At 48.9% G+C, this 26,523-nt stretch overlaps 1 protein-coding gene and 1 long non-coding RNA gene across 9 annotated transcripts in view; one reads left to right on the top strand and one right to left on the bottom strand.

Moving 5' to 3' along the window:
* DAP3 (death associated protein 3) overlaps positions 1-24,295 on the top strand; it is a 33,785-nt gene extending 9,490 nt beyond the window's left edge. Inside the window, exons 2-16 of one of the 8 annotated variants that reach the window (XM_043568561.1) lie at positions 678-865; positions 7,712-7,790; positions 7,911-7,964; positions 11,142-11,264; positions 13,123-13,224; positions 15,252-15,360; positions 15,669-15,761; positions 16,738-16,868; positions 18,056-18,136; positions 18,224-18,382; positions 18,876-18,935; positions 19,729-19,818; positions 22,015-22,132; positions 22,864-22,963; positions 23,446-24,295. In XM_043568561.1, coding sequence (XP_043424496.1) covers positions 822-865; positions 7,712-7,790; positions 7,911-7,964; positions 11,142-11,264; positions 13,123-13,224; positions 15,252-15,360; positions 15,669-15,761; positions 16,738-16,868; positions 18,056-18,136; positions 18,224-18,382; positions 18,876-18,935; positions 19,729-19,818; positions 22,015-22,132; positions 22,864-22,949 — 1,329 coding nt within the window. In that variant the 5' untranslated portion in view covers positions 678-821 and the 3' untranslated portion in view covers positions 22,950-22,963; positions 23,446-24,295. The other 7 variants (XM_043568560.1, XM_043568559.1, XM_043568562.1 and 4 more) reach the window with 7 other exon arrangements.
* Positions 7,288-14,732, bottom strand: LOC122476175. Its single transcript, XR_006295408.1, has 2 exons — positions 14,684-14,732; positions 7,288-8,211 (listed from the first exon to the last, which is right to left on the bottom strand). It is a non-coding gene; the product is annotated as an uncharacterized LOC122476175 (long non-coding RNA).
* Positions 24,296-26,523: the final 2,228 nt, after the last annotated feature.

Genomic DNA, 26,523 nt, shown 5'->3' with positions numbered 1-26,523 from the left:
GGTTTTTGCCATTCTGACAGATGTGACACATTGTGGTTTTGATTGCATTTCCTTGATGAGTGATGTTGAACTTCTTTTCATGTGTCTCTTGGTGATCTGGATGTCTTCTTTGAAGAAATGTCTGTTCACGTCTTCTGCACTCTTAATTGGATTATCATTATTGCTATTATTTCGATGTCAAGTTGTAGGAGTTCTTTATATATTTTGGATACTTACCCTTTATTGGGCATGTCGTTTACAAATATTTTCTCCCATTCAGTAGGTTGTCTTTTAGTTTTATTGATTGTTTCCTTTGTTGTGCAGAAGCTTTTTATTTTGATGAAGACCCAATAGTTTAATTTTGTTTTTGTTGCCCTTGCCTCAGGAGACATATCTAGAAAAATGACAGAGAAATTATTGCCTGTGCTCTCTTCTAGGATTTTTATGGTTTCGGGTCTCACACTTAGGACTTTAATCCATTTTGAGTTTATTTTTGGTGTATGGTGCAAGAAAATGTTCCATAAATTCTGATTTAGAATTTTATCCAAACTATTTCTAGTTCTCGCCGGTTAACTTTATAACTAAATGTGTAAGACGGTATACTTATGAAAATTTTTATGAAATAAAGATATCTACAAACTGAAGTAAGGTTCAATATTAATAAAAGCGACTTTGATAATTACTTTTTCTTTGCTAAGATCAAGATCAACAAATAGCTGCACAAACGAGTGACTGAGGCCACCGAGGAAGAAATCTGACATAGTAATAAGAATGTAGCTCTTAAGTCCGACAACCCTGTCTGCATCCAGGATTCTCCGTTTGTCAACACCACCGTGGTTTCCATGTATCACAACAACTGTGACTTTGCAGCTCCTCCCACAAAGAGGTAAACTCCGCTTCTCACCCTTTGTGTCTGATCTGGCCTATGATGGGCTGCAACAGAATGGGACAGATGGCCGGTTCTGAGCCAGGTTTGAAGAGGTCTTCAGTGTTTGGCTCTCTCGGACCTTTGCCACCCGTGACAAGTCAGACAGTTCTGGGATGAGAGACGGTGTGGAGCACAGTTGGTCATCCCAGCTGAGGCCAACCGTGACCAGCCAACCAACCCCAGAGCATGAGGACCCCCACCGGCGATAGCCACACCTGGTCCAGAACAGGAACCAACCAGCCTGCAGCTGGAGCCTTGTCAACAGTAATAACGGGTCCTTGGCCGAGGCCACTGGGTCCGGGGCGGTCTGTTGGGCAGCAACAGCTGGTACGCTGCTCGAGAAGGGCGCTGTCCCGGTGAGGTGACAGAAGCACGCGGTGCCTGTCGCGCTCAGTCTGACGCGTACTCCGTGCGTGTCGGTTTCTGCTGCTGCTGCTTCAATAGGGCCGAGTAGCAGTGTGTTTTGGTAAATGGCTTTATTAAGATTCACAACCCATGACAGTCAGGATCCTTAAAGTGCACAGTTCAGTGGTTTTTGATGTAGTCACACAGTTGTGTCATCATTACCACGACCTGGTCTTAGAACATCCTTGTCACTCCGTTCTCCCCTCTCCCGGCCCCCGGCAACCACTGATCTCATTCACTGTGTCAGTAGATGTACCTGTTGTGGACACTTTTTATGCAGTATAATTGGAACGTAGTACACAGCTGGTCTTTTGTAACCGTTTTCCTTTATTTAAAGATTCACCCGTGTTGTAGCATTTATAAGAACTTCGTTTATTGTGATTACTGAATAATATTCCATTGCATGGCTACACCACACTTGGTTTTTATCCATTTATTGGTTGATGGACATCTGGATTGTTCCCACATTTCGCCTATTAGGAAAAATGCTGCTGTGAGCATTTGTGAACAAGTTTTTGTGTGCACACACGTTTCCATAGGCCCTGGATGTATGGTGGAATTGCCAGGTCATGTGGTAGCTGCGTGTTTAATCTTTCCAGGAGCTGTCAAACTGTTTTCCAGAGTAGTTGGTTCCCTCTTACAACCCCACCAGCGATGTAGGAGGATTCTAGTTTTTCTGCATTCTCCCCAACACCGTCTGTTCTTTGGATTTTAAAGCGTATCACATTATGTTTTTGATTCGCATTCTCCTAATGACTTATGGTGTTAAACAGCTTTTCAAGTGCTTCTTGGCCATTGTATATCTTCTTGGGAGAAATGCCTGTTGAAATCCTTTGTCTGTTTTTGAGTTTGGTTGTCTTTGTTGAGTTGTAAAGAGTTCTTTGTATATTATGGATACAAGTCCTTTATCAGATATGATTTGCAAATATTTTCTTCCATTCTGGAGTTTGTCTTTTATTTTCTTCATGGTATCCTTTGAAGCAGAAATTCTTACTTTTGATAAAGTCCAAGTATGTATTTTTATTTTTGTCACTAAGTGATACAAGGTCACAAAGATTTATTCCTATGTTTTCTTATTTTTTTTTAATTTTTTTAATGTTTTATTTATTTTTGAGACCCAGAGAGACAGAGCATGAGCAGGGGAGGGGCAGAGAGAGAGGGAGACACAGAATGGGAAGCAGGCTCCAGGCTCTGAGCTATCAGCACAGAGCCCGACGCGGGGCTGGAACTCACGGACCACGAGATCATGACCTGAGCCGAAGTCGGACGCTCAACCGACTGAGCCACCCAGGCGCCCCATTGGCCTTACTGATTTTTTCCAGCTTATTATTATTTTTTTAGTTGAAGTGTGGTTGATGCAATGTTACGTTGGTTTCAGGGGTACAACGTCACGATTCAGCAAGTTTGTGCTGTGCTCTCCACAAGGGTAGCTGTCGCCTGTCACCGTAGCCATTAGTATCACGGACTGTCTTCCCCCCACTGTACGTTTTAGTCCCGTGACGTACTCATTCCATGACTGGAAGCCTGTACCTCTGCTTCCCTTCTCTCGTTTTGCCCATCCCTTCACCCCACCCCCCAGCAGACATCAGTTCTATTACTGATAGGTTTGTTTCGCTTTTTGTTTATTCATTTTTGGTTTTGAGACTCCATATAGAAGTGAAATCATATGATGTTTCAGTCTTTCTCCTTTCACTTAGCATAATACACTTTAGGGTCCATCCATGTTGCAGATGACAAGATCTCATCCTATTTTGACTGACAGTCCATTACACGTGCACACGCACGCGCACACACATGCTGCACATCTTTACCCGTCGGCCTATTGTCGGACACTATTGTTGCTTCTGTAGTTGGCTGTTACAAGTAATGCTGCAGGAAACATGGGCAGTGCACGGATCTTGTCGTATTCATGCTTTTGTATTCTTCGGGTAAATACCCAGTTCAATTTAATTATTTTACATGGGATATCCGGTGGTCCCGGCACCGTTTGCTGAAAAGACTTCTTTCCCCCCGCTGAATTGTCTTGGCACCTGTGTTCAGAGTCAGCTGTGCTGTAAGGGATTCTTTCTGAACTCCCGACTCTATCCCATTGACTTACACACAGGCGTGTGGGTCAGACACGTGTAGTCTACAGACATATGCTAATAGCACACTGTCTTATTCACTGTGGCTTTGTGGTAAGTTCTAAAGTCAGGATAACGTGGACCCTCCAAGTTTGTTCCTTTTTTGCAAAGCTATTTGTGCTGTTATGGGTCCATTGCATTTCCATATGAATTTTGAGGTCAGCTTGACAATTTCTATAAAAACCGTTGCTGGGATTTTGATAGGAACAATATTTTTAAAGTTTTTGGTCATTTTAAGTAACTGCATTCTCAACGAAACAGTGGTGTGAAGGAATTTTTTTAAATAGTTAATCTTAAACTATAAAATCTAAAACTGATAGGTCAGGGGCGCCTGGGTGGCTCAGTCAGTTGAGCGTCCGCCTTCGGCTCAGGTCATGATCTCACGGTCCACGAGTTTGAGCCCCGCGTTGGGCTCTGTGCTGACAGCTCCGAGCCTGGAGCTTTCTGACTTCGGTACAGGCCTTTTCTGACTTCGTTCTCGTTATGCATTTGAGCTCTCCCTGTGAGAAGACTTAGAGAGGGGAAGAGGGCTCTAATGCTGGCGGCAGAGTTGCCTCAGAACGTTACGTACGGGTGGTGAGGAAGTGTCCCTTCCAGGTGCACCTGGGAGCTGAGATGGCTTAAAGAGTGAAGAAATTCTTTGTCTCTGGGATTTGTTGTCACATTAAAACAGAGAACAGGATTGGAGAGGGGACACTTCCACGTTGGAAGAGCAGAAGTAGACAGTGCGTGGGGTCTGGGAATGTCGGCAGTTGAACGATGCTAGGGACGTAGTTCTAGTTCAGTGATAACTTTGAGGACTTTTGTCTTCATTTTTGCTTCTAGAAGGCTTGAGATAATTACCATTTATCTTTGATTTTATCATCAGTCATTTGTTTTGTGTGCATGTGTGTGGTAAAATACACAACATAAAATTCACCATTTTTTAAAGGTATTAAAAAAAATTTAAGTTTATTTATGTATTTTGAGAGGCAGCAAGCGCAAGCAGGGGAGGGAGAGAGCGAATCCTACGCAGGCTCCATGCTGCCAGCACGGAGCCCAACGCAGGCCTCAAACCCGCAAACCGGGAGATCATGACCTGAGCCAATATCGAGTCGGATGCTTAACCAACTGAGCCACCCAGGCAACCCCAGATTTACCATCATTTTTCAGTGCACAGTTCTGTGATCTCAGATACACTCACATGTTTGTGGGCCATCACGACCATCTAGCCCCATAATTCTTTACATCTGTACAATCAGTCGGTTTTAATAGGAAATCTGCCCCTTACGTACTTTCCAGTCGTAAGCAATGTGTTTAATTTGTGCTCGTGCAAAAGACATGAAAAAAACTGAAAGGAGAAATCAGTACTCAAGTTTTTCATAGTACAAGTGGCTCTGAGCTTTTATCTTGCAACGCCCTGATTTGTGTATAACCTGAAAAGTAGAATGAGCAAATATTCCTCCCTTCTGCGTTCATTTGGCCTGTCGATAAAGAGTTTTGCTGCAAACAGGTATTTAAAAAGCTGGAAAATGTGGTTTAGTCCACGTTGTTTGCTTTGAGATCAAACTTTTGAGATTCCCCATCCCCCCCTTTTAAGGCAACTTCTGTTATTCTTACCTAAGTCGTGTGTGTGTGTGTGTGTGTGTGTGTGTGTGTGTGTGTGTGTGTGTATACGTGTACGTAGCCTTACTTTTAAAAGCAGTGGGAAGGGGCACCTGGGTAGCTCAGTCAGTTAAGTACCCGACTCCTGATTTCAGCAAAGGTCATGATCTCACAGTCATGAGATTGAGCCCCGAGTCAGGCTTAGTGCAGAACCTGCTTGAGATATTCTCTCTCTCTCTCTCTCTCTCTCTCTCTCTCTCAATAAATAAACAAACAAACTTAAAAAAAAAAAAAGCAGTGGGGAAATACTGAAGGATTTTAAAGAAGACTTCAGTGGAAAAAATGGATTGGAGAAGTTCATGGCTAGAAGCTGGTAGACCAATTGTTGTAATATGGATACAAGACGACAGCGTCCTGGTATAGAGAGCTGGTCACATTTTCCTGACCAGCATTTCCCGTACTGTCTAAATCATGGTCAGACTAATGGCCCCAATGACCATAGGCACACGTAGGGGAAGAATTGACCTCAGGACCATGTCATCTGCTCCTTTCTCTCCGGGACCCGGCCCCCCTCCAAAGCTGCAACCCACAGCTGTCCCTTATTGGTGGTTGTACCGGGACACATTGGGAAGATTGGGGAAGCAGGTGGCGCGGGCCAGACATTGTTGGAGTCATGTTGGGATCATAAGTGGTTTTGGAGTAGAGAAAGTCGAGGTTGAGCAGAGGGCTTAGGGCTGGGAATGAGCTGCTGTGGAAGGTTAGAATTGGCATGGGGGTTAGCTGGCATGGATGGGGGAAGGTGGTGCGAGAGGCGGACAGCTGAGGTAGTTTAGGGGCAGATCAAGGAGAGTGGAGGTTAAGAAAATTGAGCTGGTCAGAGGTGGCACTGGGTGGTGTTGGGTACCGGGTGGTGGTCAGTTGTTAGGGGGTGATGGATGCTGGGTGGTCGTAGTTGCCAGACCCCTCCCAGTTTCCGGTTCTCTAGGAGGACTTCAAAGTCAGCACATAGTAGTACTTACCGCCACGAGTTATGGCGGCGAAAGGATACAGCCCTGGATGCGCAAAGGGAAAGGACGCGGGGCAAAGTGGAGGAAACCAGGTGCAGCCTCCCGGAGTCCTTTCCCAGTGGAATCACACAGGGCACAGTTACTTCCGCAACAAGGTGTGACAACGGCGTGAGATGTTGCCGGCCAGGGACACTGATTAGAGTCACAGTGCCTGGAACTTGGGGTCACGTAGCCCTTATTTTCTTAGCATTACTGAAATAACAGACTCCCAGGAGGAAAGCAGGTATTCAGCCTAAACCACGCGGGCTGTTTCTATAAATCCTGTGGACATGGTGAGCCACTCTTACCGTTTCTGGGGATGCTGGGGACTCTCCTGCAATCCAGGTTCCTGGACGGCTGCTCAGAGGCCAGCAGGTGAGCAGGCCTCTCTGGGGACAGCAGCCCGGGGCCTGCCCTTTCGCCCCTCTCTGTGGGGTCCTGGCCGGCAGCAGGTGGGCGGGGTGTGGGGCCGGGTGAGGCAGGGTTCAGAACAGACAGGGTGCAGGGAACAGGGGGTGCCTCCCCTCTGCCTGTGGCGTAAACAGAACTTCGTCTTCAGGCCTGGGTGCTTGGTCACAGCCTCACGCCACCAGCATCCAGGACAGTGACACTAGTAATTTGCAACAACAAAATACTAAGGTTCGAAGACCAAGTGAATTTGGGTTAAAATGAAATATCTTTACCTAGTTTTTCTCAAAGACTTGAAATGTGAAATATGCTAATACGTGTTGTAATTATTCAAGAAATTAAGAGCTGTTCAGCTTTTCTCCAATTTCTCAGCCATAAGAGCATCGGTGCATTTTCTGACTAGTGAGCATTCACCCAAACTCCTTTTGGGAACTGCTGCCGTATCGACCTCTGGTTTTCAGACACGGCCCAGGAGCCCTGGAACACCACGGGTAAAAGGGACCCAAGTCAGTAGGGACCGTGCCCGTCTGGTTCGTCACAGTGCATTGTGCGCTGCGTGGGCGTGTGGCAGCACATCACATGTTTTTTGAATGACTGAATTAAAGAATACATTGGCATCTTTATTAAACGGTAGACTTGAAACTCGTCTCTTTCCTGGGAAGCTGCCCCCCCCCCCCCCCCCGGGTCAGCTTATTCACAGGGCCTGACACACAGCAGGTGCTCCGTCTCGGTTGGATGACTGGAGCACTGCTGTGGCTTCAAAGATTTTGGCTGGAAGAAAGGTGAAAATTATTAGCCAAAAGGAAGCGAAGTGTTACCTGGAGATTCGATTTAATTAGTTATATTAAGAGTTGCATATAAGTGTTTTAAACATCTTTCAGCTCCCAAGAGATTAGGGTTATTTTTCTGAGATATTTTCAACATACAATTGAATATAAAAAAACACAAGATACAAAAATAGTAAAACAGAACTCCTGTCCCCATTATCCAGATTAGAAGTAGATCATTTCCCATTCTCTGTGCTTTGCACAGTCCTGCCCTTTACCTCCGCCCAGGAGTCAGCATTATTCCCAATGTGCTGATCCTTTCCCCTCCTCTGTCTCCCAGTGTCACCACGTATATGTATATTCCCCAATGAATGAATGAACGAAGATAATTGTGTCTGTGCTCCCGGTGACGGTGTGTCCCCAGGGCTTCACAGCCTCTGTGACACTCACTCTTGTCCTCCTTTTTCCCAGCATGCTGACTGAATGGCAGCTCTCTGTGCTGGTTTTACTTTACATTTCCCCGATTTGTAATGAGGATGAAAATCTTTCCGTGAGTTTAGTAGCCATTTGTTTTCCTTTGAAAAGTCTTCTGTGTCTTCTGCCCTTTCTGTACATATTCTAGGTACGGATCCATCACCCAGGTGACTTTGCCCTTTCCACTGTGTTTCAGATCGCAGCGGCGATGCTGTCCAGGACGTCAAGGCTCGTCTCCGGGGCCCGGCGGGTGAGTCCTGACTGAGCCGCAAGCTCTGTGCAGACTGTCTGTGGGTGGGTTTCTCATTTCGAGACGGGTTCGTTGTGTCCAGTACGAAGGCCTCTGGAGAGCTTCGGCCGGCCAGCGCTTCGGTGTCCAAGCTGACGCTCGGAGAGCAGCCACAATTTCTTTCCTCTGCCACGTGCTTCGCTGCAGGCCGCCCTGCCAGTCCGCAGGTAACCGGTCTCAGCAGAACGGCGGTGTTCCAGAATTCACCCTGTGGTTGGAGAATTAACATTAAAAAGATACAGCTAAATAAGCTTGGTTGCGGTTCCTTATTAACTTTTATTATTGTCTACCTGGACTAATGATTATGAAAAACAAGTTGCTGGGCGCCTGGGTGGCTCATTTGGCTGAGCATCTGACTCTTGATTTCGGTTCAGGTCATGATCTCCCCATTCATGAGATTGAGCCCCATGTCAGGCTCTGTACCGGGTGTGGAGCCTGCTTGAGATTCTCCCTCCCTCCCTCCATCTCTCTCCCCCCGCTTTCTCTTCCCCCCTCCTCCCCTCTCTCCCTCTCCCACTCCTCTTCCGCCTCTCCGCCACTCCCACTCTTTCTCTCAAAATAAATATATTTTTTAAAGGGCCCAAGATGGAGTCACTTATAACAAAAATAAATAAGTTGCTTATTTAGACTTTCAGCATCTGATTGTTGAATAAACCATAAATCAATGAATCATATATAAAAAAGACCATTATGTCGCTTTCCTCCATTCTTTCATTTATTGAGCACATATTTTCTCAGTACCTGCCGTGGGGCAAGTGCACAGGACTCTAAGGGGACTCATTTCACCATCGATGGTTAATGCCGTGTTGGGCATTTGTCATGTGCCGGGCACTGTGCTAAGTGCTTTATTTCTTGCGATCTTCACGGCCGGCCCGGGACGGAGAGAATATTGTTGCTTCACAGATGCAGAAATTGAGGGTTAGAAAGGCTAAGTAAGTTGCTTCAGGTGACACTGTGTGAAGCTGTGGAGCCCAGACCAGATCCCTGGTCCGTCAGCTGCAAAGCCCGTGGCCTCAAGCATTGTGCCGCGCCGCAGGTCGTGGCCCGTGCTCTCCGGGAGCTCAGGGCCCGGTGGCGGAGTCACGAATAAACGGAGGCTGCGGGGCGGTGCTGGGACACCCGGGCGGGATCAACGGGGCCCCTAGGGAGCCCCCGGACCCGAGTGCTGACGGGTGCAAGCCAGGCCAGGAGGGCTCCACGCTTCCATCCGCCCTTTTAACTACAGCGTAGATGGTCCCAAGGGGGAGCCCTTCTTTCCGTAGGACTCCTTTTCCCAGGGGTTCGTGATGAAATGTGTGCAGGTAAAATAACCCGTTAGAAAATAAAATGAAAAACACAAAACCAAAGCTCAGAGGGATGGATTGTGGCCTCAGCTAATCACATTAAAGGGTAAAATTTGTTCTTCCTCAGTGGCGAACAAGAAAGACCTGAGGCTAGACTGCAGTGAGAAGTCAGTGAGTGGAATTCTGCGCTTTTTGTAGGTTGATTTAAAGTAACCTTGATCAGGGGCATCTGTGTGGCTCAGTCGGTTGAGCGTCCGACTCTTGGTTTCTGCTGGAGTCATGACCCCAGGGCCGTGGGATCGAGCCCCTTGTCAGGCTCCGGGCCGAGCATGGAGCCTGCTTGGGATTCTCTCTCTCTCCATCTGCCCCCCTCCCCTGCTCGTGCGTGCTCTCTCTCAAAAACCGAATGTTGTTCTGCTCAGGAACCACATGATGTTCATTCTGGAACATGCAGAGATTGTTTTCCCTGCAAACACGACACTGTCTGGGCGGTGCCGTGTATAACATTGTAAGGAGTAAGGAATCCATTTTGCTAGGTTTTAAATTGCTGCAAAAAGCAGTTAACTAAAAAAAAAAAAAAAAAAAAATCATAGGATTCTTGTAGAAATACCACCACCTTGTGGCCCTTGAGTAGCTTTAATTTTCTATTTGCTCCTCTTAGAGACCTTGTGCTTTGTCTCCGGTTAGAATTGAGAAAACTGAGTAGTACCAATACCAGGGCGTATTATTCAGGTTGCTGTGCTGATGTAGCCGACCCTGAATTCTCATTGGCTTAACACCACACGATGCTGTTTGTGTCGTTACGTGTTTTGTTTGGCTCTTGCCACCGCTGCGTCTCCAAGATGGTTTGCAGGCAAGTGCCGTGTGGGAAGTGGTCGCGTGGGGTGAAGGCGCCATCTCGGCACGCTGAGTTTAAGGCTGAAACGATTATTTTGTGCCACCTCATAAAAGTGTACTCATTTGGGTTCCCCGACAGCTTTCTAGCTGGTATTTTTGCCTCTAAATTGCCTCTTTGTCTTTTGTAGTCCCAAAGATCTGTCCTCCCAACGAAAATGTTTAACCTGCAGCTAATCAGAAAGCATGGCTGGTGCCCTGCCCATGTCGAATTAAGACTCAAAGCCAAAGCGTCTGCGTGCTGATCACGGCCACGGGGGGGGGGGTGGACTTCAGCCTACCCTTCTAGTCTCTTGCTGCGTAAACTCCATTTTCCAGCCCTACAGTGAATCTTTTCATTCCTACTAAGGCCTGTTATCCTTAAGCTCAGTTTTCGGGAGGGTTCTCCAGTCAGCATTTGCTCAGATCTGTCTCTGGAATATCACCCCCCCAGCCTGACCTCTCCTCAGTTCGGGGGTGTCCGTGAGCCGTGTGCGAAGTTGCCCACAGAGCGGATTCCTTCATTCCTCATTATACATCCTTAACCAGAGATGGTTCCAGGGCACGGCCGGCAAGAGAACTGCTGCGGAGAGTGGGATAACACCCCTCGCCCGGGAACGCTGCACTAACCCCGTCAATGACAGAGGCAACCCCGATTACTGGGCGAATGAGAAGGGGGCGGTCCCGGCCGTGGCCGTGGCCGAGGGCACCCTGCCCCCGGCCGGCCTTGGCCGTGCTGTGCTCCTGAACGGTCTCCAGATTTGTCCGCTTCCATGTGGGACAGGGCCCTGTCCCCACAACATGAGCCTCAACAGAGTCCGAGTATGAGTAATGGGCTTGGACTTTGAGAATTATGAAAATAAGCGTTCTTTTGACGTAAAACTAAAATGTGTACCACAGTTTCCCTGTTGCGGACGTGGCTCGAAACCTCAGTTTTGTAGCAGGCATTAACGTCACAACACGGAAACGGTTTCTTTTCTAGTTGGACCCTGGACGACTTTTGCACGCGGGGTCCCAGGCCCCCCAAAGCCTTGCTGCTCACCTGGACAACCAGGCCCCAGATGATAGTCCCAGAGCAGTTTCCCGCACCAGCGAGAAGGACCCGGTGAGTTGCTGGCGCGTATGTGGATTTTCTTCAAGTCTTGCAATTTGTGTCTCTCGTTCTGTGTATCGGGAAAACCGAAAGCGGGAGAGACCAGGCAGGTCTTCGTGCGGTCACTCAAGAGCGCGTTCCGCGGCCCAGAGCGCCTCTTCCCCGTCCCGGGCTCTGGTAACCTAACACTCGGCTGGGCCAGTCCACACCTGTTCTGGCTTAATCCCTGCCACAGAGGCCTGCTCGTGCCCAGGATTTTGCCGGCATAAGGCGGTTACGTGGTACACGTACTGCGTGAATACTTAAGCCGGTAGTTGTCGATCTTGCTGTGCGGTGGGTCGGCAGACGTGGCCTTACGGACAAGTTAGTATTTCAGGCTTATGAGCCAAAGTGGTCTCGGTCACAACTGCTTAGGTGTGCCATAGACGAGTGGGTGTGGCTGTGTGCCAATAAAACTTTATTCACAAAAACGGGTACGCAGCCATAGTTTACCGACCCCGGTATGGAGAGTCCTAAAGAAATCAACTTGCTTGCCCAAGATCACATAGTAGGGCACGTACAGAGCCCAGTTTTCCCATTAGTCCGTCTGGTGCTATTTTCCACCTTCCTGAGTGGACTTCCCAGTGTCTGGAGGGACCGCTAACTTGATGTGCTGAGAAGAACACAGTGTGTTTGTACCCAGCAGTACCCAGGGTTGCATTTTCTGGCACAGGCCCCCTCAGGCCGGATGCTGATTTGTCCCCTTCCCCGGCGTTACGGTGGCCTCTCATAAATGCCATTAGTCGTGTGCTCTGTGCTTACATGTGAAGGGAACCAATAGCTTTTCTTCTCCTTTTTTGTACCTGGCCTGCCCCCGGAGTCTCCCCACCTTAACGCACGCTGCGCACGTGGACGGGGTGGGGTGAACTCGTCACCCGAGACACCGTCTCAGTAGGGTGTTTTGTTTATGTCTCTAGCATTCACCTACTTTCAAAAGCAGAAAATAAACTGAATAAGTGAATGAAGTCACTGAAGTGTTTCTGAGCTTTCCCTGTAACTGTAGTCCCTTTATCTCCAATTCCTCTGGGTTTCTATGGAAACAGCGGTATGCAGATGATCTTGTCACGTGACTGGAACATCTCCATACCCAGCACGGAAGAATCCAGATGGCAAGAATTGTCTCTTACCTCCACATGTAGGGTGTATGTTGCCGAGCAACTGGCTTCGTCATTTAGGCCAAGAGCAGCTTTATATACACGCTGTGGATTTGAGGACAACAGCCAGCCGGCACTTTTTGTCTAAGCTAAGAGATGAAAGACAGTGGGGTGCGTGGGGGGCTCAGTCGGTTAAGCGTCCACTGGCCCAGGTCATGATCTCACGGTTCGTTGAGTTCAAGCCCCGCGTCGGGCTCCGTGCTGACAGCTCGGAGCCCAGAGCCTGCTTCGGATTCTGTGTCTCCCTCTCTCTCTGCCCCTCCCCTCCTCACACTGTCTCTCTCTCTCAAACACTAAAAACAATTTTAGAGGCTTCCGGGTGGCTCAGTCAGCTAAGCGTCCAACTCTTGATTTCAGCTCAGGGTATGATCTCGCAGTTCGTGCGTTCAAGCCCCACATCAGGCCCTGCGCTGACAGCGAGCGCGCAGGCCTGTTGGGGATTCTGTCTCCCTCTCTCTACCCCTCCCCTGCTCCCGCTCAGTGTATCTCAAAAATAAATCTCTATTTCAGAAACTGAAAAAGATTTTTTTTATTCAAAAAAAGAAGAAGAAATGAAAAGAGCTCGTTCCCAGCCCTGAGAGATGAAGTTTCCCTAGTATGGTCTAGTGGGCCCTTTCCATTTAAGTGTCACTTTGTCTCTGGCCCCGTTCACACCTGTCTGCCTTTTTGTTCCGCAGGCCAGGCATGGGGAGCAGCATGAAGGTCTCCACTACAACATCCCCCTCCAGGACATGAGGACCCTGTTCCCCCACAGCCTGCCTCCTCGCTTTTCCATGCAGGTGCTCAGGAGGGGAGGGGGAGGGAGCTGCCGGTGGCGGAGGGTGGGATTAAATGGGTAGAAAACGATAAAAGATGGAATTTGAATCTAAAACAGATGAATTCAGCTATTGACTATCTTTTGTGAATAGTGCTGTGACTGTCGTTATTTTAAGTCAGCGTTTATTTGTGGTTAATCATCGGGAGGCAGGCAAAAATGTTCTTAGATAAACCTGTCGCACTGCTTTCGTGTTACCCACCTAACAGATTTCTAGAGACTTCGGCATTCAAATAACTATAATAAATTTAAAATCTGTCTTAGCAAAACACCACGAAAATGACCGCCATGCTCTAGAAAACAAAATCATGATGTAGAGCCAAACAGAAGTGATACTTGGAATAGACGCAATATTGTTCTTCATTCTCCTGGGTTTTCAGAAAATGTAGTTTCGTGGTTGTAACTTCAACCCGAAGATGTAACCTTGGGTTGCTTTGCAGACACTGAAAGAATTCATGATTAACTGCAGGCGTGGTTTGTTGGCGTAACTGGTCCTTTGGACTAATCCCGCTGAATTACTTTCAGCCTCAGAAATCGTTCCTTTCTGAAAAAGCAGGCTTGATGGTGCAGGTGATTTTTAGCTCAGGAGCCAGAGGACGGCTTTCCCTCTGTGTGCTTTGTCTCCAGAGAGGAGACGAGACACTAGTAAGGGAGCTCATTCTAGGCCACAAACAGCCTTGGCATCAAAACTCTTAAATGTGGAACGAGGGCACAGCCAGAAGAAGTGGTCTGTAATGGCACTTGAACCGTTTAAAGACCTTTGCCGGGAGGCCTCTAGCTGGAGGGCCGTGAGGGCCCAGCGCTAACCGTCCCCGGTTGCTTCCAGACCAGCGTGACGACCAGTGCTCTGCAGGGAATTACTCCTACGTTCTTTCCATAATTGCCATTTATGTGAAGGCCAACCCCCTCACCATTGTTTGTGTACTTTAGTTCTGTCATATTGCCTAATATGGCATTTCTGTTTTAATGTCTGTATCGTGTTCTTGAAGGTTTCGCTTTCCGTTAAGTTTGAACTTGCCCGTCAAGTCCTTCTCCGGTCCAATTGCGTGGTTAGGATTTCTTCAGAAAACACCAACGCAATTTTAATCCTTATCTGATACACTTGCGAGTAGTTCTTGTTAGATATTTGTTCTTGTCAGCAGACGTTGTTGAATACTTTATGTGCACAGTGGTGTCACGCACACCTGTGCTTCCCAGATTTTTCCACGGAAGTACTCCTGGTGACCAGAGACAAGCAGGGACGGAACTTTCTGTGTCAGTGCTCTGGCATGTCTGTGTGCCGGTGTGTCCAGCATGGGCGGGGCAGCAGCTGGTCACACCTGCTCCTGAGCTGTCACGGATATATTTCCAGAGAAATGTCCAGATGGTTCCAGTAATAAGAATTAGCTAAAAAGAGATTTAAAACAATTAACATTTAGAAGCACCTGGGTGGCTCGGTTTAGCGTCTGACTTCGGCTCAGGTCATGATCTTATGGTTCGTGAATTCAAGCCCCACATCCGGGCTCTGTGCTGACGGCTGGGAGCCTGGAGCCTGCTTCGGATTCTGTGTCTCCCTCGCTCTCTGCCCCTCTACTTGCACGCCCGCTCTTTCTCTCTTAAATAGAAACATTAAAAAAAAAAAATAAAACGTTTGTTAAATACTTACCATGTGTCAGACACTTTGTTAAGGATTTTACATTTTTTTAATACTTTTATTAATTCTAACTGGTATACACAGCTGTGTCACAAGATATCTATAGACGGTTTGTAGATTTCAACTAATGATGTAGTATCTGCTTCATTAATAGAAATAATCAGAAGGTGACTATTGTGTTACTTGGTGTGGGACAGTGTGTTTCAAATTTTCGCCAAATTATATGGGTAGATTTTCAAATTCAATACCAACCATCTCTTCAGTGACTAAATGAAAACTAGGCACTTGGATGGTCTGGCTGCTGCATCAGGCTCAGTGTGTTCCACACCCCATGCCCCCTCCTCTTCCTCATCCATTAGGTGAAAACATTCAGTGAAGCTTGTCTGATGGTAAGGAAGCCAGCCCTGGAGCTTCTGCATTACCTGAAAAACACCAATTTTGCCCACCCTGCTGTGCGGTATGTTCTCTGTATCCTTTCCGGCCTGCCCGAGCTGTCTTGGGCCAACGGGGGGAAAGAGGAAATCAAAAAGTGCTATTTGGGGGGCACCTGGGTGGCTCAGTCGGTCGAGTGTCCAACTTCAGCTCAGATCACGATCTCGCGGTCTGTGAGTTCGAGCCCCGCGTCGGGCTCTGGGCTGACAGCCTGGAGCCTGCTTCGGATTCTGTGTCTCCCTCTCTCTGCCTCTCCCCTGCTCGTGTTCTCTCTCTCAAAAAGTGCTGTTTGTTGACAGAAGTGTCCTTTCCAATGACATTTTCTTTAACCACAGGTGCTTTAGATGGGGAGAAAGGGACAGGAAAAACCCTCAGTCTTTGCCATGTTATTCATTTCTGTGCAAAGCAGGACTGGCTGATCCTGCACGTTCCGGATGGTAAGAACTTCCTTTTCCTCACTGTCGAGGTGGTCGGATGGGGCCCGGGGGCCACGGGGGCTCCAAAGAGGCCTCTGCTCCCGATGCAGGCCAGTGTGAGCTGCTCGGTCATGACCTCATGGTGGCCACAAGTGGGGTGCACGGTGAGGTCAGCGTAGCACCAGGAGGTTCAGTGGAAGCTTCCTGGAAACTTCTGAAGTAAGAATGGAGCATTCTGGCCCAGCAGTCCTCACTTTGATGTAGCGCCCAAGACCGTAAGCTCCCTCCTTCGAGGTCAGCACAGGCTCTGTTGCCTTCAGTGAGCAGTTCTGATTAGCCGGGGGAACTCTGACACGGGCTGTTCATCAGCATTCCAGAGTCGTCAGCATGGGTCTTAGAACTCTCTTCCTTTGCATACACCCCACGTTTTATTTGGTGTTGTGTGAGCACCCGTGTTTTCTAACTACGTTTAAAAACTGCCAGGAAGCTACAGTGACCTTTCGTCCACGTGGTGTGCCTCGTGTCCCGACTGTAACCAGAAGGTCTGATCTCACGTGGGCCAGCCCAAAAGTGACCCTTTGCAGCAAAGAGACTTCAAGAAATATGCAGTGGGTTCTTAAACAACACGGTTTAAACTGTGCTGGTCCACTTACACACAGATTTCTTGGAGTAAATAGTGTCTTGTAGATGTACTTTCTCTTCCTTATGATTCTCTTAGTCACATTTTCTTTTCTCCAGCTTGTTTCACTGTGAGAATACAGTTTGTAACACATATGGCATCCAAAATGTTTGTTAATCAACCCTGTGTTATCAGGAAGGCTTCTGGTCAGCAGTAGGCAATTAGTAGTTAAGTTTCGGGGGTCAGAAGTCATACGCAGATGGTCAACTGTATACGGGAAGCTAAAGCCATTTCCCATAACTTAAAGAGGCAGAGAGGATTTTGAGTTGAATACAGTCAGCTCCTGCCTGCTTTGTTTCCACGTGTGTTTGTTTCCAGCTCATCTCTGGGTGAAGAGCTGCCGGAGTCTTCTGCCCTCCACTTACAACAAGCAGCGTTTGGACCAACCTGCAGAAGCTTCCATCTGGCTGAAGAATTTCAAAACTACAAACGAGCGTTTCTTGAGTCAGGTGACCAGATTCCCAGAAGCTTGACGCTGGACAGTCTTTATTTTATTCTGTTTTATTTTTCAGTGTACTTATTTGAGAGAGAGAATCTAAAGCAGGCTCCAGGCTCTGAGCTGTCAGCACAGCCCTATGTGGGGGTCGAACCCATGAGCCATGAGATTATGACCTGAGCTGAAGTTGGACATTTACCAACTGAGCCACCCAGGCACCCCTAATTTTTTTTATTGTTTATTTTTGAGAGAGAAAGAGAGACAGAGTGCAAGTAGGAGAGACGAAAGGAAAGAGGGAGACACAGAATCCGAAGCAGGCTCCAGGCTCCCAGCACAGAGCCCAAAGTGGGGCTCGAACCCCTGAACCGTGAGATCGTGAGTCAAGCCCAGGTCGGATGCTTAACCGACTGAGCCACCCAGGCGCCCCAATGCCGGACAGTCTTTCAATAGACTTTTTCTTCTTCGTGTCTTGAGCACCAGACTATGGAAAACTAGCATTGTAGCTGGGATCGCTATGCCATTCTGTATTTCTTTCATATGTTCTATTGGCAGCTCACAACCTGAAACTTGCTCGTCCCTGTGAAATAAAGAAGCGCCATGAGCTGTCCCCGTGCAGTCCAGATGGATTCATTGACTTTTCCAAAGCTACAGCCTCAAATTCTCTAAAGCACATTTTCAGCTACATAAGTTTCTCCAGATGAGGTGTTTCTTGAAACCAGAAATGTATTGGTAAAATGGTTCTTTGCTCTAGTGATTCTCGGATACAATCTCTAGGCCAAGAGTTTTCAACTCTGGTTATAAATCAGAGTCTCTTCGGAGCTTGTTATAAATGTGGATACCAAGGCCTCATCCCAGACCTTTTTGGTCAGAATCCCTTGTGGGTTTTGGTTTTAAGCTTTAGGCAGAAAAGGGCTAGAAAGCATTCCCTTCCATACTGAAGTCTCTTACAGGGCTTAAAATATAGGGACGCCTGGGTGGCTTGGTCGGTTAAGCCTCCAACTCTTGATCTGAGCTCAGGTCTTGATCTCAGGGTCCTGAGTTCAAGCCCTGTGCTGGGCATCGAGCCTACTTTTCAAAAAAAGAAGGAAAGAAAAGTAGATTAAACCCGACTGTAAACAACCTTGCCCTCCTCCCTTCTCAGATACAGATGGGTTCATCTTTAGGCTAAGTGGCCTTTTTTCGGGTTTTGTTTGCTTTTAGATAAAAGTTCAGGAGAAGTATGTCTGGAACAAGCGAGAGAGCACGGAGAAAGGCAGCCCTCTGGGAGAGGTGGTGGAACAGGTATGGAACGAGACAGCGGCGGCCCGGCCTCCGTCACGGCAGGGGAGGCCTCTTCGGGACCGCCAGCCGTACCTCTCTCCCCTGCAGGGCATCATGCGGGTGAAGAACGCCACGGATGCGGTCGGGGTTGTTCTCAGAGAGCTCAAGGGTCAGAGTTCTTTGGGCGGGTTTCGCCTCCTGGTGGCAGTGGATGGAGTCAATGCTCTCTGGGGAAAGACCACACTGAAAAGAGAAGATAAAAGCCTGGTAGGAAAACTGGGTTCCTCTACTCCGGTTACTCTGACTCCGGCACTGGCACACGGAGGCCGGGACTTGGCCTTAGTAGCCCAGGCGGCACGTCGCCTCGCCTTAGGAGTACTTGAATTAGGAGAGGGGCCCGCCGTCCATTGAAAAGGGAGAGCGTCTAGAAGGGCACGGCACAGCGGAAGCTGTTTTGTCAGTTTTCTCCTTCTCTTCTGTCTCCTCAGTGGGGCTGAGCGATGGCTTCTGTGTGCAGCGGTCAGACCATGCTTCCGCAGCCAAGAGCAGAAACATCGAGGGAGGCGGTGGTGTGGGCCCAGGCCGCTCTCTCCCTTGCTGACAGGTTTTAATCAGAAACCTGGCGGGGTGGGGCACGTGGCCGCAGGCACCGTGGTCACAGAGCAGCGCAGGATTTTGTAGTCCTTGGTCTCGGGCGGGCACCCGCACAGACCAAGGACTGACCTCGGCCCCGTCCCCCCCCTTCCCACTGACCCGGCAGGTGGCCCCCGAGGAGCTTGCGCTCGTGCACAACCTGAGGAAAATGGTGAAAAACGACTGGGTGAGTATGTGCGACGCCTGATAGTTTTCGGCTCCGATTTTACACCCAGAAAGTTCTTGTATCTTCCTTAATTGCCCTAGCAGTGCCGAAGTTTAAAATCTGGATATTTGGTTTCCTGTCTTCCTGCTCGCCTTGGATACAAGCCACTGTACTTAAATCCTGGCATACTTTGACTCTGCAGTTGTTCAGGGTGGTTTTATATCTTACCAACTTCGGAAAAGATTTTGATAAATTGAAGATCACGTAGCAGTTTGCCGTCAGCGCCACACCAGAAGTGATAACCTACTTAGTTGCCATTCAGCTGTACTAAAAATCGACAGGTGATTAAAATGCACTTTTCTGGGGCGCCTGGGTGGCTCAGTTGGTTAAGCGTCCGACTCTTGATTTCAGCTCAGGTCGTGATCTCACGGTTCATGGGATAGAGCGCCACGTGGGGCCGAGCAAGGGGTGTGGAGCCTGCTTGGGATTCTCTCTCTCCGTCTCTCTGTCCCGCCCCCATGCATGCTCACACTCTCTAATTAAACGTCTAAAAAAATAAATAAAATGCATTTTTCTTCTTTGCATTTTTTAAAAATATTTTTTAACATCTTTATTTGAGAGACAGAGAGAGAAAGACACAGATTCCGAAGCAGGCTCCAGGCTTGGAGCTGTCAGCATAGAGCCCGACCCTGGGCTCAACCCACGAACAATGAGATCGTGACCTGAGCTGATGTCCGTCGCTTAACCAGCTGAGCCACGCAGGCGCCCCACTTTTTCACCTTTTTCTAATTCAGCTTTTTGTCCTTCCTTTCAGCATGGAGGCACCATTGTGTTGACTTTGAGCCAGACTGGATCCCTCTTCAAGCCGCGGAAGGCCTATCTGCCTCAGGAGCTGCTGGGAAAGGTCCAATCTTTAGAAAATCTGGTTCCCCTTAGTCACTTCGTCAAAAGAGAGCTCTTTTTCTTTTTGGACATAATTACAGACTTGGAGAACAACCATATTCATGTATGACTTCACCCAGATTCCTGAACGCTAACACCTTACCATATTTGCTTTCTTCTTCTCCATTTTTCCCCTGAGTTATGTGACAGTAGCCTGAGACACGATGCCTCTTTCTTCTTAAATAACATGTATTTCCTAAAATCAGAGACATTCTAAATATAGAACCACAGCACAACTGTCAAAATCAGGAAACTGGCATCGACAGAACGCTGTTCCCTAATCTGTAGGACTTCTAACTTTACCAGTCACCCCACATCCTTCACAGAGACAGAAAGTCCCGGATCGCGCGTTTGATGGTCTTGCTCTGTCGTCTCCTTCAAGGGGGGACAGTGCTTCAGTCTTTGAATATTTAGGTCTGTGTGTCTGAAGCATACTGGCCACCGTGGGTTATCTTACGGCTTGGCTGGTGTTGTGTCCTGATCATGTGCAATGGTAGCCGCAGGGCTGGGTCTCTATGGTATCCAGCATCGGGAGGCGCCTGTGAGACCCAGTTCTCCCAGTGACTCCAGGGGGAAGGTTGGACGCTTGGCTGAGGGGCTGTCCATCTGGGTTCTCGGCAGTAAAGTTACTATTTTCCTGTGTAACAAGTACGAATAAATGGACACCTACTTTGAAACTAGGTAAATACCTGTTACTCCTCAAGCCTTCCCTTACTGGTTTGAGCATCCACTTGTGATTCTCCCCAGAGCCCAGTGGAGATATTTGCAAAATGGTATTTTCTAGCTCTCTTGTGTCTTCTACACGGATCCCTTGGCTTTCTGTCACATGCAGGAACTTTCCTTCCCCACTCCTTTCTTTCCAGGTGGACACACAGGCTCCTCTTTCATGAGCTTCAAACCTTTACTGTCATTATTGATTTGGGTGCTTCATTTGTCCCAGATCTGGCCTGTAAAAGCCCCTTCAGGGTGGCTTCTGTGCCCTCTGCACATGCCCCCATCAGTCTGTAGGCCCTGATTTACTTCTTGGCAAGAAATAGGTTCCACACTCATCTCGTCCTTTCTATGCCCCCGTCCTAGCCATTCCTCCAGGCAGCCCTGATTCACGTTCGAGGAGAACGGTTATTTACTTACCACGGCCCGGGAGGCGCCTGGCTGGCTGAGGTGGTGGAGCGTGCGACTCGATCTCAGGGTCGTGGGTTCAAGCCCGACATTGTGTGTGGCGCCTGCTCTACAGAAGTGTTTAAAATATGCTCCCTTTAAGAGGTGGAACCAAATTCCCCACCTCTTGAGCGTGAACTGGATCTTAGGTACCAAGATGCGAGTGCCAGGTGTGCTCATAGTTGCTGGGGCATCACTGCTAGGAAGTGTGAAAACAGACACACACGTGTGTACTATACTCATATCTGTGTCCGTCTGTACACACCCATACTTGTCTAACATTTGTCAGAAAACCATGTGTTCACATGGACACGGGCTCGCATCACCGCGTCCCCTTCCCCCTTACCCCTTCCCGTATCTGGAACCCTCACCTCCAGCAGTAAGAAGGCTGCTCTCGGCATCCTGTGGACGTGTCAGCGCAGTCCGAGGTGGCAGGGTAAGCCGCGTGACCACTCGCCCTGGACTCTGTGAGAACAGAGCCGCAGACTGGGGGCCAGTGTCTGCCCAGCGCTGCCGTGTCCGGCTGCGGGGCCCCCGGGCCAGGGCTCTGTTCGGAAGCTGGGGGAGCGTCCCTCCTCTGCCCGTGTTCGGCCTGAAATCTGGAATCCATTTTGATCTACTTGTTTCCGTTCACGTTCCATCTACTGGGTCTTTTTCCGCATCCTTATCAAGTTTGTTTCCTATTTTTGAACTTACGAACAGTCAAAATGGTTGTCGACTACTGGAGTCAAAACCGTAAAAAAAAATGTTTTAAATATGTACGTATATCCACATGTTGAATATCCATGTAAACCCGCACGCAGAAGACTCCTGTCTTGTGCATACGGCCCAGTGGCCGTGAGGGGCCGGGCGCTGTGTGGAGCCCGTGAGGCCTGGCGGCCCACGAGCGAGCAGAGGGCGGAAGAAAAACAGACCTTGCCGTCCACATGTTCGAGTGCATTTGCTCTCTCCATCAGCTCGTCACTTAACGGACACTGTCTTCATCCTTTTCCTTCTCCAGGAGGGATTTGATGCCTTGGATCCCTTTATTCCCATCCTGGTTTCCAACTACAGCCCGAAGGAGTTTGAAAGTTGTATTCAGTATTATCTGGAGAACAGTTGGCTTCAACATGAGAAAGGTAGGTTAATTTTTCGGGGTTTTATGTTCCGAGTCCCACTGAGTCAGAGCCATGACCTCTTCTTCCCTCGGCAGCAGCCTGTAACTTGTATTTCCCTTTTTCCCTTTATCCTGACCCCTCTCTGGCTGGCTGCAGGGTATGGAGAGGGGTGGGGGAGGGGAAGTTCAATTTACAAAAAAACAGGACATCTCTCCCCAGATTCTCATGGTCCAGAATCCGGTGCTCACGGAAAGAGGCGGCCAGGCCAAGGCCAGCCGTCCGGGGAGGGCGGGAGCTGTCAGCTCTACCTGCCCTGTGCGCACGCAAGCATTCAGCTGTTTGTCTCGCCCTCCCCTCTGGGCGCAGGGGGTCCGGGGGAGACGAAAGGCTGACAGCTCTCTAGGCGGTCGTGGTCGAGAACTGGCAGAGATGGGGTGGGTTATCCGGGGAAGGGAGGGAAGGGTGTAGAGCAGCTCCCACACATGGCGGGCTGGGGGGCACGGCTGGGGAGATTTCTAAGGGGGTCAGCAGGTTTGACAAAGTGCTAGAGGCCAGATGTTCTTGGCTCAGAGGGAGGCAGATGCTGAGCCAGAGGAATAAACACAGAAAAGGTGGTCGCTTACCGGGAGAAAGGCTCTGGAAGCGAGGCCTTGGGAGTGTCACGTGGCCGGTGCCGACAGAGTTTTTGGGGTAACGGTGCTGCAGGAGAGAACTGCCAGCTGTGTGTGTCTGCTCCCCGCCCCCCACCTTAGCTCACACAGAAGAAGGGAAAAAGGAGCTTCTGTTCCTGAGTAACGCAAACCCCGGACAGCTGGAGCGGCTGTGCGCCCACCTTTGAGCCACGGTCACGGCGCGCGTGGACGACAGTGGACGTTTCCTTTCACAGACCCCGTCGGGTGGGGGGGCCACACGGTCCACGGACAGAGGCCCCTGTGCCGCAGCGGCTCCCCCGTGAAGTGACCATGTGGCAGTAAGGTGTCCTCCTGTTCCTGAAACTCGTGAGAGCTTATCAGGGGTGGTTTTCGTATTGTAAGTAATTATGGATCTGTCCTTAAAAATAAACGATCCTTCTTAAAGTGTTGCGTTAGATTTTTAAGATGGAAAGAGCCTTCCTTTGGCCAAATTGAATTTCCCTGAATTCTGCTCGTTAGGAGTCTGAAGAGACCAGATCCTACAGAAGTTTCCATGAGTTCTATCTTCCAGACTTGATGTGGCTCAGGAGACCGAGATTCACCCTGTAACTCCTCCCCCACAAGCACCCACACCGACTGCTCACTTCCTACTGACGCTGCCACCACTGCTCCCGGGAGCCTGACCGAGGCCCCTTTCTGCAGGTTCCGGACACGGTGTGGAGTAAGGAGGGAGCGCGGGGAGAGTGGTTCTGTCTACGCAGCCACCTTCAGGGCACCGGAGGAAACGGTGACTCAGATCAGCCTCGGCACAGAATTCTCTGCCCCTGCCCACACCGGTGGTGTCAGAAGTTCGAGTCTCGGCTGCCACTTACTGGCGGTCTTAGGGCCTCGCAGCCGATCTGCTTCTCCAGTGTCCCCTGACCTCTGCTTCACCTGGTCTAAGGGCAAGAACGCCCCGCCGTCAGGGGGTCGTGAGGACTGAACCACACGGCATGCGGACGGGGCCTCACACCTGGCAGGCTGCTACCGTTCGGGACTTGGATTTGAGGGAGACAGTCTCCCCCTGGAGAGCCGGCTTCCCCTGCCTGACCCTCCTCCTCGAGGATTCCGTCAGAGGCAGAGCCTCACCCGACCCAGCCTCGGTCAGCACAGCCAGACTCCGAGGCGAGTGCCCTACAAGCCTGCGGGGTCAGCTGCCACCACTGGAAGGCTCTAAGCCCTGTGACAAACCCCTTCAGTGTGGTTCTGCCCTCTGAACCCTGACTGACACCCCCCCCCCCCCCCCACTGGGGACGGTCACGGCCAGGTTTATCTTACCCTGAGCTCAAAGCCCTCGGCCTCTCCATCCGCTCCCTCACTTCCCGCTCCAGCCCCTCTCGTCTTTTGTGCCGGCCTGCTCTCCACCCCCACCCCTGCCTCCTCTCTCCCAATGCTTCCGAGGCCCTAGTGAGCTGTGCTGCGGCCCGGGTCACCCAGGGGCCTCAGTCCACCTGTTCCTGTTGCCCTGTGTGCGTTACAGTTCAAGCCACAAAAATAGATCTCATGGAAACCAGCCTCCTTCCTCTCGTTCCCCTTTTCTAGAAGCAACTTCTGTTACCAAATCCTAGACCTAAAACTCTACACAAGAAATAGGCTTTTGGGGCACCTGGGTGGCTCATTCGGTTAAAAGTCCGACTTTGATTTCGGCTCAGGTCACAATCTCACGGTTAGTGGGTTCAAGCCCCGCGTTTGGGCTCTGTGCTGACAACGCGGAGCTTGCTTGGGGTTCTCTGTCTCTGCCCCTCCCCTCAAACAAATAAATTAAACTTAAAAAAAAAAAAAAAACGGCTTAAAAAAAAAAGCCTATTTTTTTTTTTAAAGTTTATTGAGAGAGAAAATCCCAGACAGGTTCTGTGTTGTCAGCACAGAGCCCAACATGGGACTCAAACCCACGAAGCACAGATCATGACCTGAGCCGAAGCTGGACGTTTAACCGACTGAGCCACCCAGGCGCCCCTAAAGATTTTATTCTTAGTAAACTCTACACCCAGCGTGGGGCTTGAACTCACACATCCAATGTCCAGAGCCCCACGCTGCACCAACTGAGCCACCCCACTGCTGTAAACCCCCAGCCCCCGGCCTCTGCCACTGAGAGCAGCAACCCAGAGATGGCCGCGGCTCCTCTCCTCCCAGGGGGCGTCTGCACCCCACTGGCAGACCCGAGCCTTAGCCACAAATGAGGCTGGGAACCCGGCTTCCGTGTCTGGGTGGCTAAACGCATCATCGATAGGCCTCATCTTCATTGACGAACGTGGAACAGTAAGTTGTATGGCTGTCCCACCACAGGTCCTACTGAAGAGTTACCATCGTTCCTTCTGTCATTTGCTAAATGTAGACTCCCATTTTTTCCCAAATCCTCTATCATAATCTGCCCCGTCCAGTCCTCTTTTTCTTAAGATCCTTCTATAGACTCAATCCTCATGCCCCGATTTCTACTGGCTCCTTGCTAAGCCTGCCGCATAGTCTCTTAGGGCTTCTCTTAATCACTCAATTGCATTGAATCCAGATTCGAAAGTAAGAAGTAAGACTGTCCTAATTTTCAGATGACAGCCCTGTAGAGAGAAAATCTTAGGCTCAAAACATCTAAATGCAAGTTCAGCAAGGCCACAATACAAGATGAATACACAAAAACCAATTCTATGTCTCTGTTATAGCAATGAAATAAAACTGCAATTAAGAAAGTAAATTCAAAGAGCAGGAATACAAAGTATTGGCAATTTTCACAGAGGAACTGCAAAATTATACACCAAAGACTATAAGTGATTACCGAGGGAAATTAAAGAGGATCTAAACTGGAAAGACGGTCTGTGTTCACAGGTTGGAAAACTCAATGGGGTTAAGATGTTAATTCTCCCCAGACTGGCCGATAAGTGCAATCAGTATTAAAATTTCAGCAGGCTCTTTTGCAAAAATTGGCAACTGACCCTAAAGTTCACACAGAAAAAAAAAAAAAAAAAACCTGGAGTAGTCAAAATGATTTTTTAAATAAGCAAACTGGGCAGACTTACTCTTCCTTTTTTCAAAACATAATCTAAAGCTACGGTAACATGACAGCGCGGTCCTGGTGCAACCACAGACAACACTGAGTCCAGACAGAAGTCTCGTGTTTCCGGTCAACTGATTTTCAACAAAGATGTGAAGGCAATATATTGAGGAAAATCCCCAAAAGATTGTGCTGGGATAGCTGGTTATGGACAAGCAAAATCATGGATTTGGACCACAGATTTACACACACACTCAAAATGTATCATGGGGCTAAGTGTAAGAAGTAAACTATAAAACACTGAAAAGTGGGGCGCCTGGATGGCTCAGTCGGTTAGGTGTCCGACTTTGGCTCAGGTTCACCGTTCATGAGTTCAAGCCCCACGTCGGGCTCTGTGCTGACAGCTTGGAGCCTGCAGCCTGCTTCGGATTCCGTGTCTCCCTCTCTCTCTGCTCTTCCCCCACTTGCACTGTCCCCCTCTCTCTCTCTGCTCCTCCCCTGCTCATACTGTCTCTCAAGAAAAAGTAAACCATTAAAAAAAATATTTTTAATTATAAATAAAAGAGAACAAAAGCTTCATGACCTTCATGCTGGACAACAATTTCTTATATAACACCAAAGATACGGTCCATAGAAGAATACTTGATAAACTAGACTTCATGAAAATTTAAAATTTCATTCCAGAAAAGATCCCATTGATTAAATTAAAAAAGAGGGGCGCCTGGGTGGCTCAGTTGGTTAAGCGTCTGACTTCTATT

Source organism: Prionailurus bengalensis, chromosome E4, assembly GCF_016509475.1.
Source record: "Prionailurus bengalensis isolate Pbe53 chromosome E4, Fcat_Pben_1.1_paternal_pri, whole genome shotgun sequence".
Lineage (NCBI taxonomy): Eukaryota > Metazoa > Chordata > Mammalia > Carnivora > Felidae > Prionailurus > Prionailurus bengalensis.
This window is presented reverse-complemented; position numbering and strand designations above follow the sequence as displayed.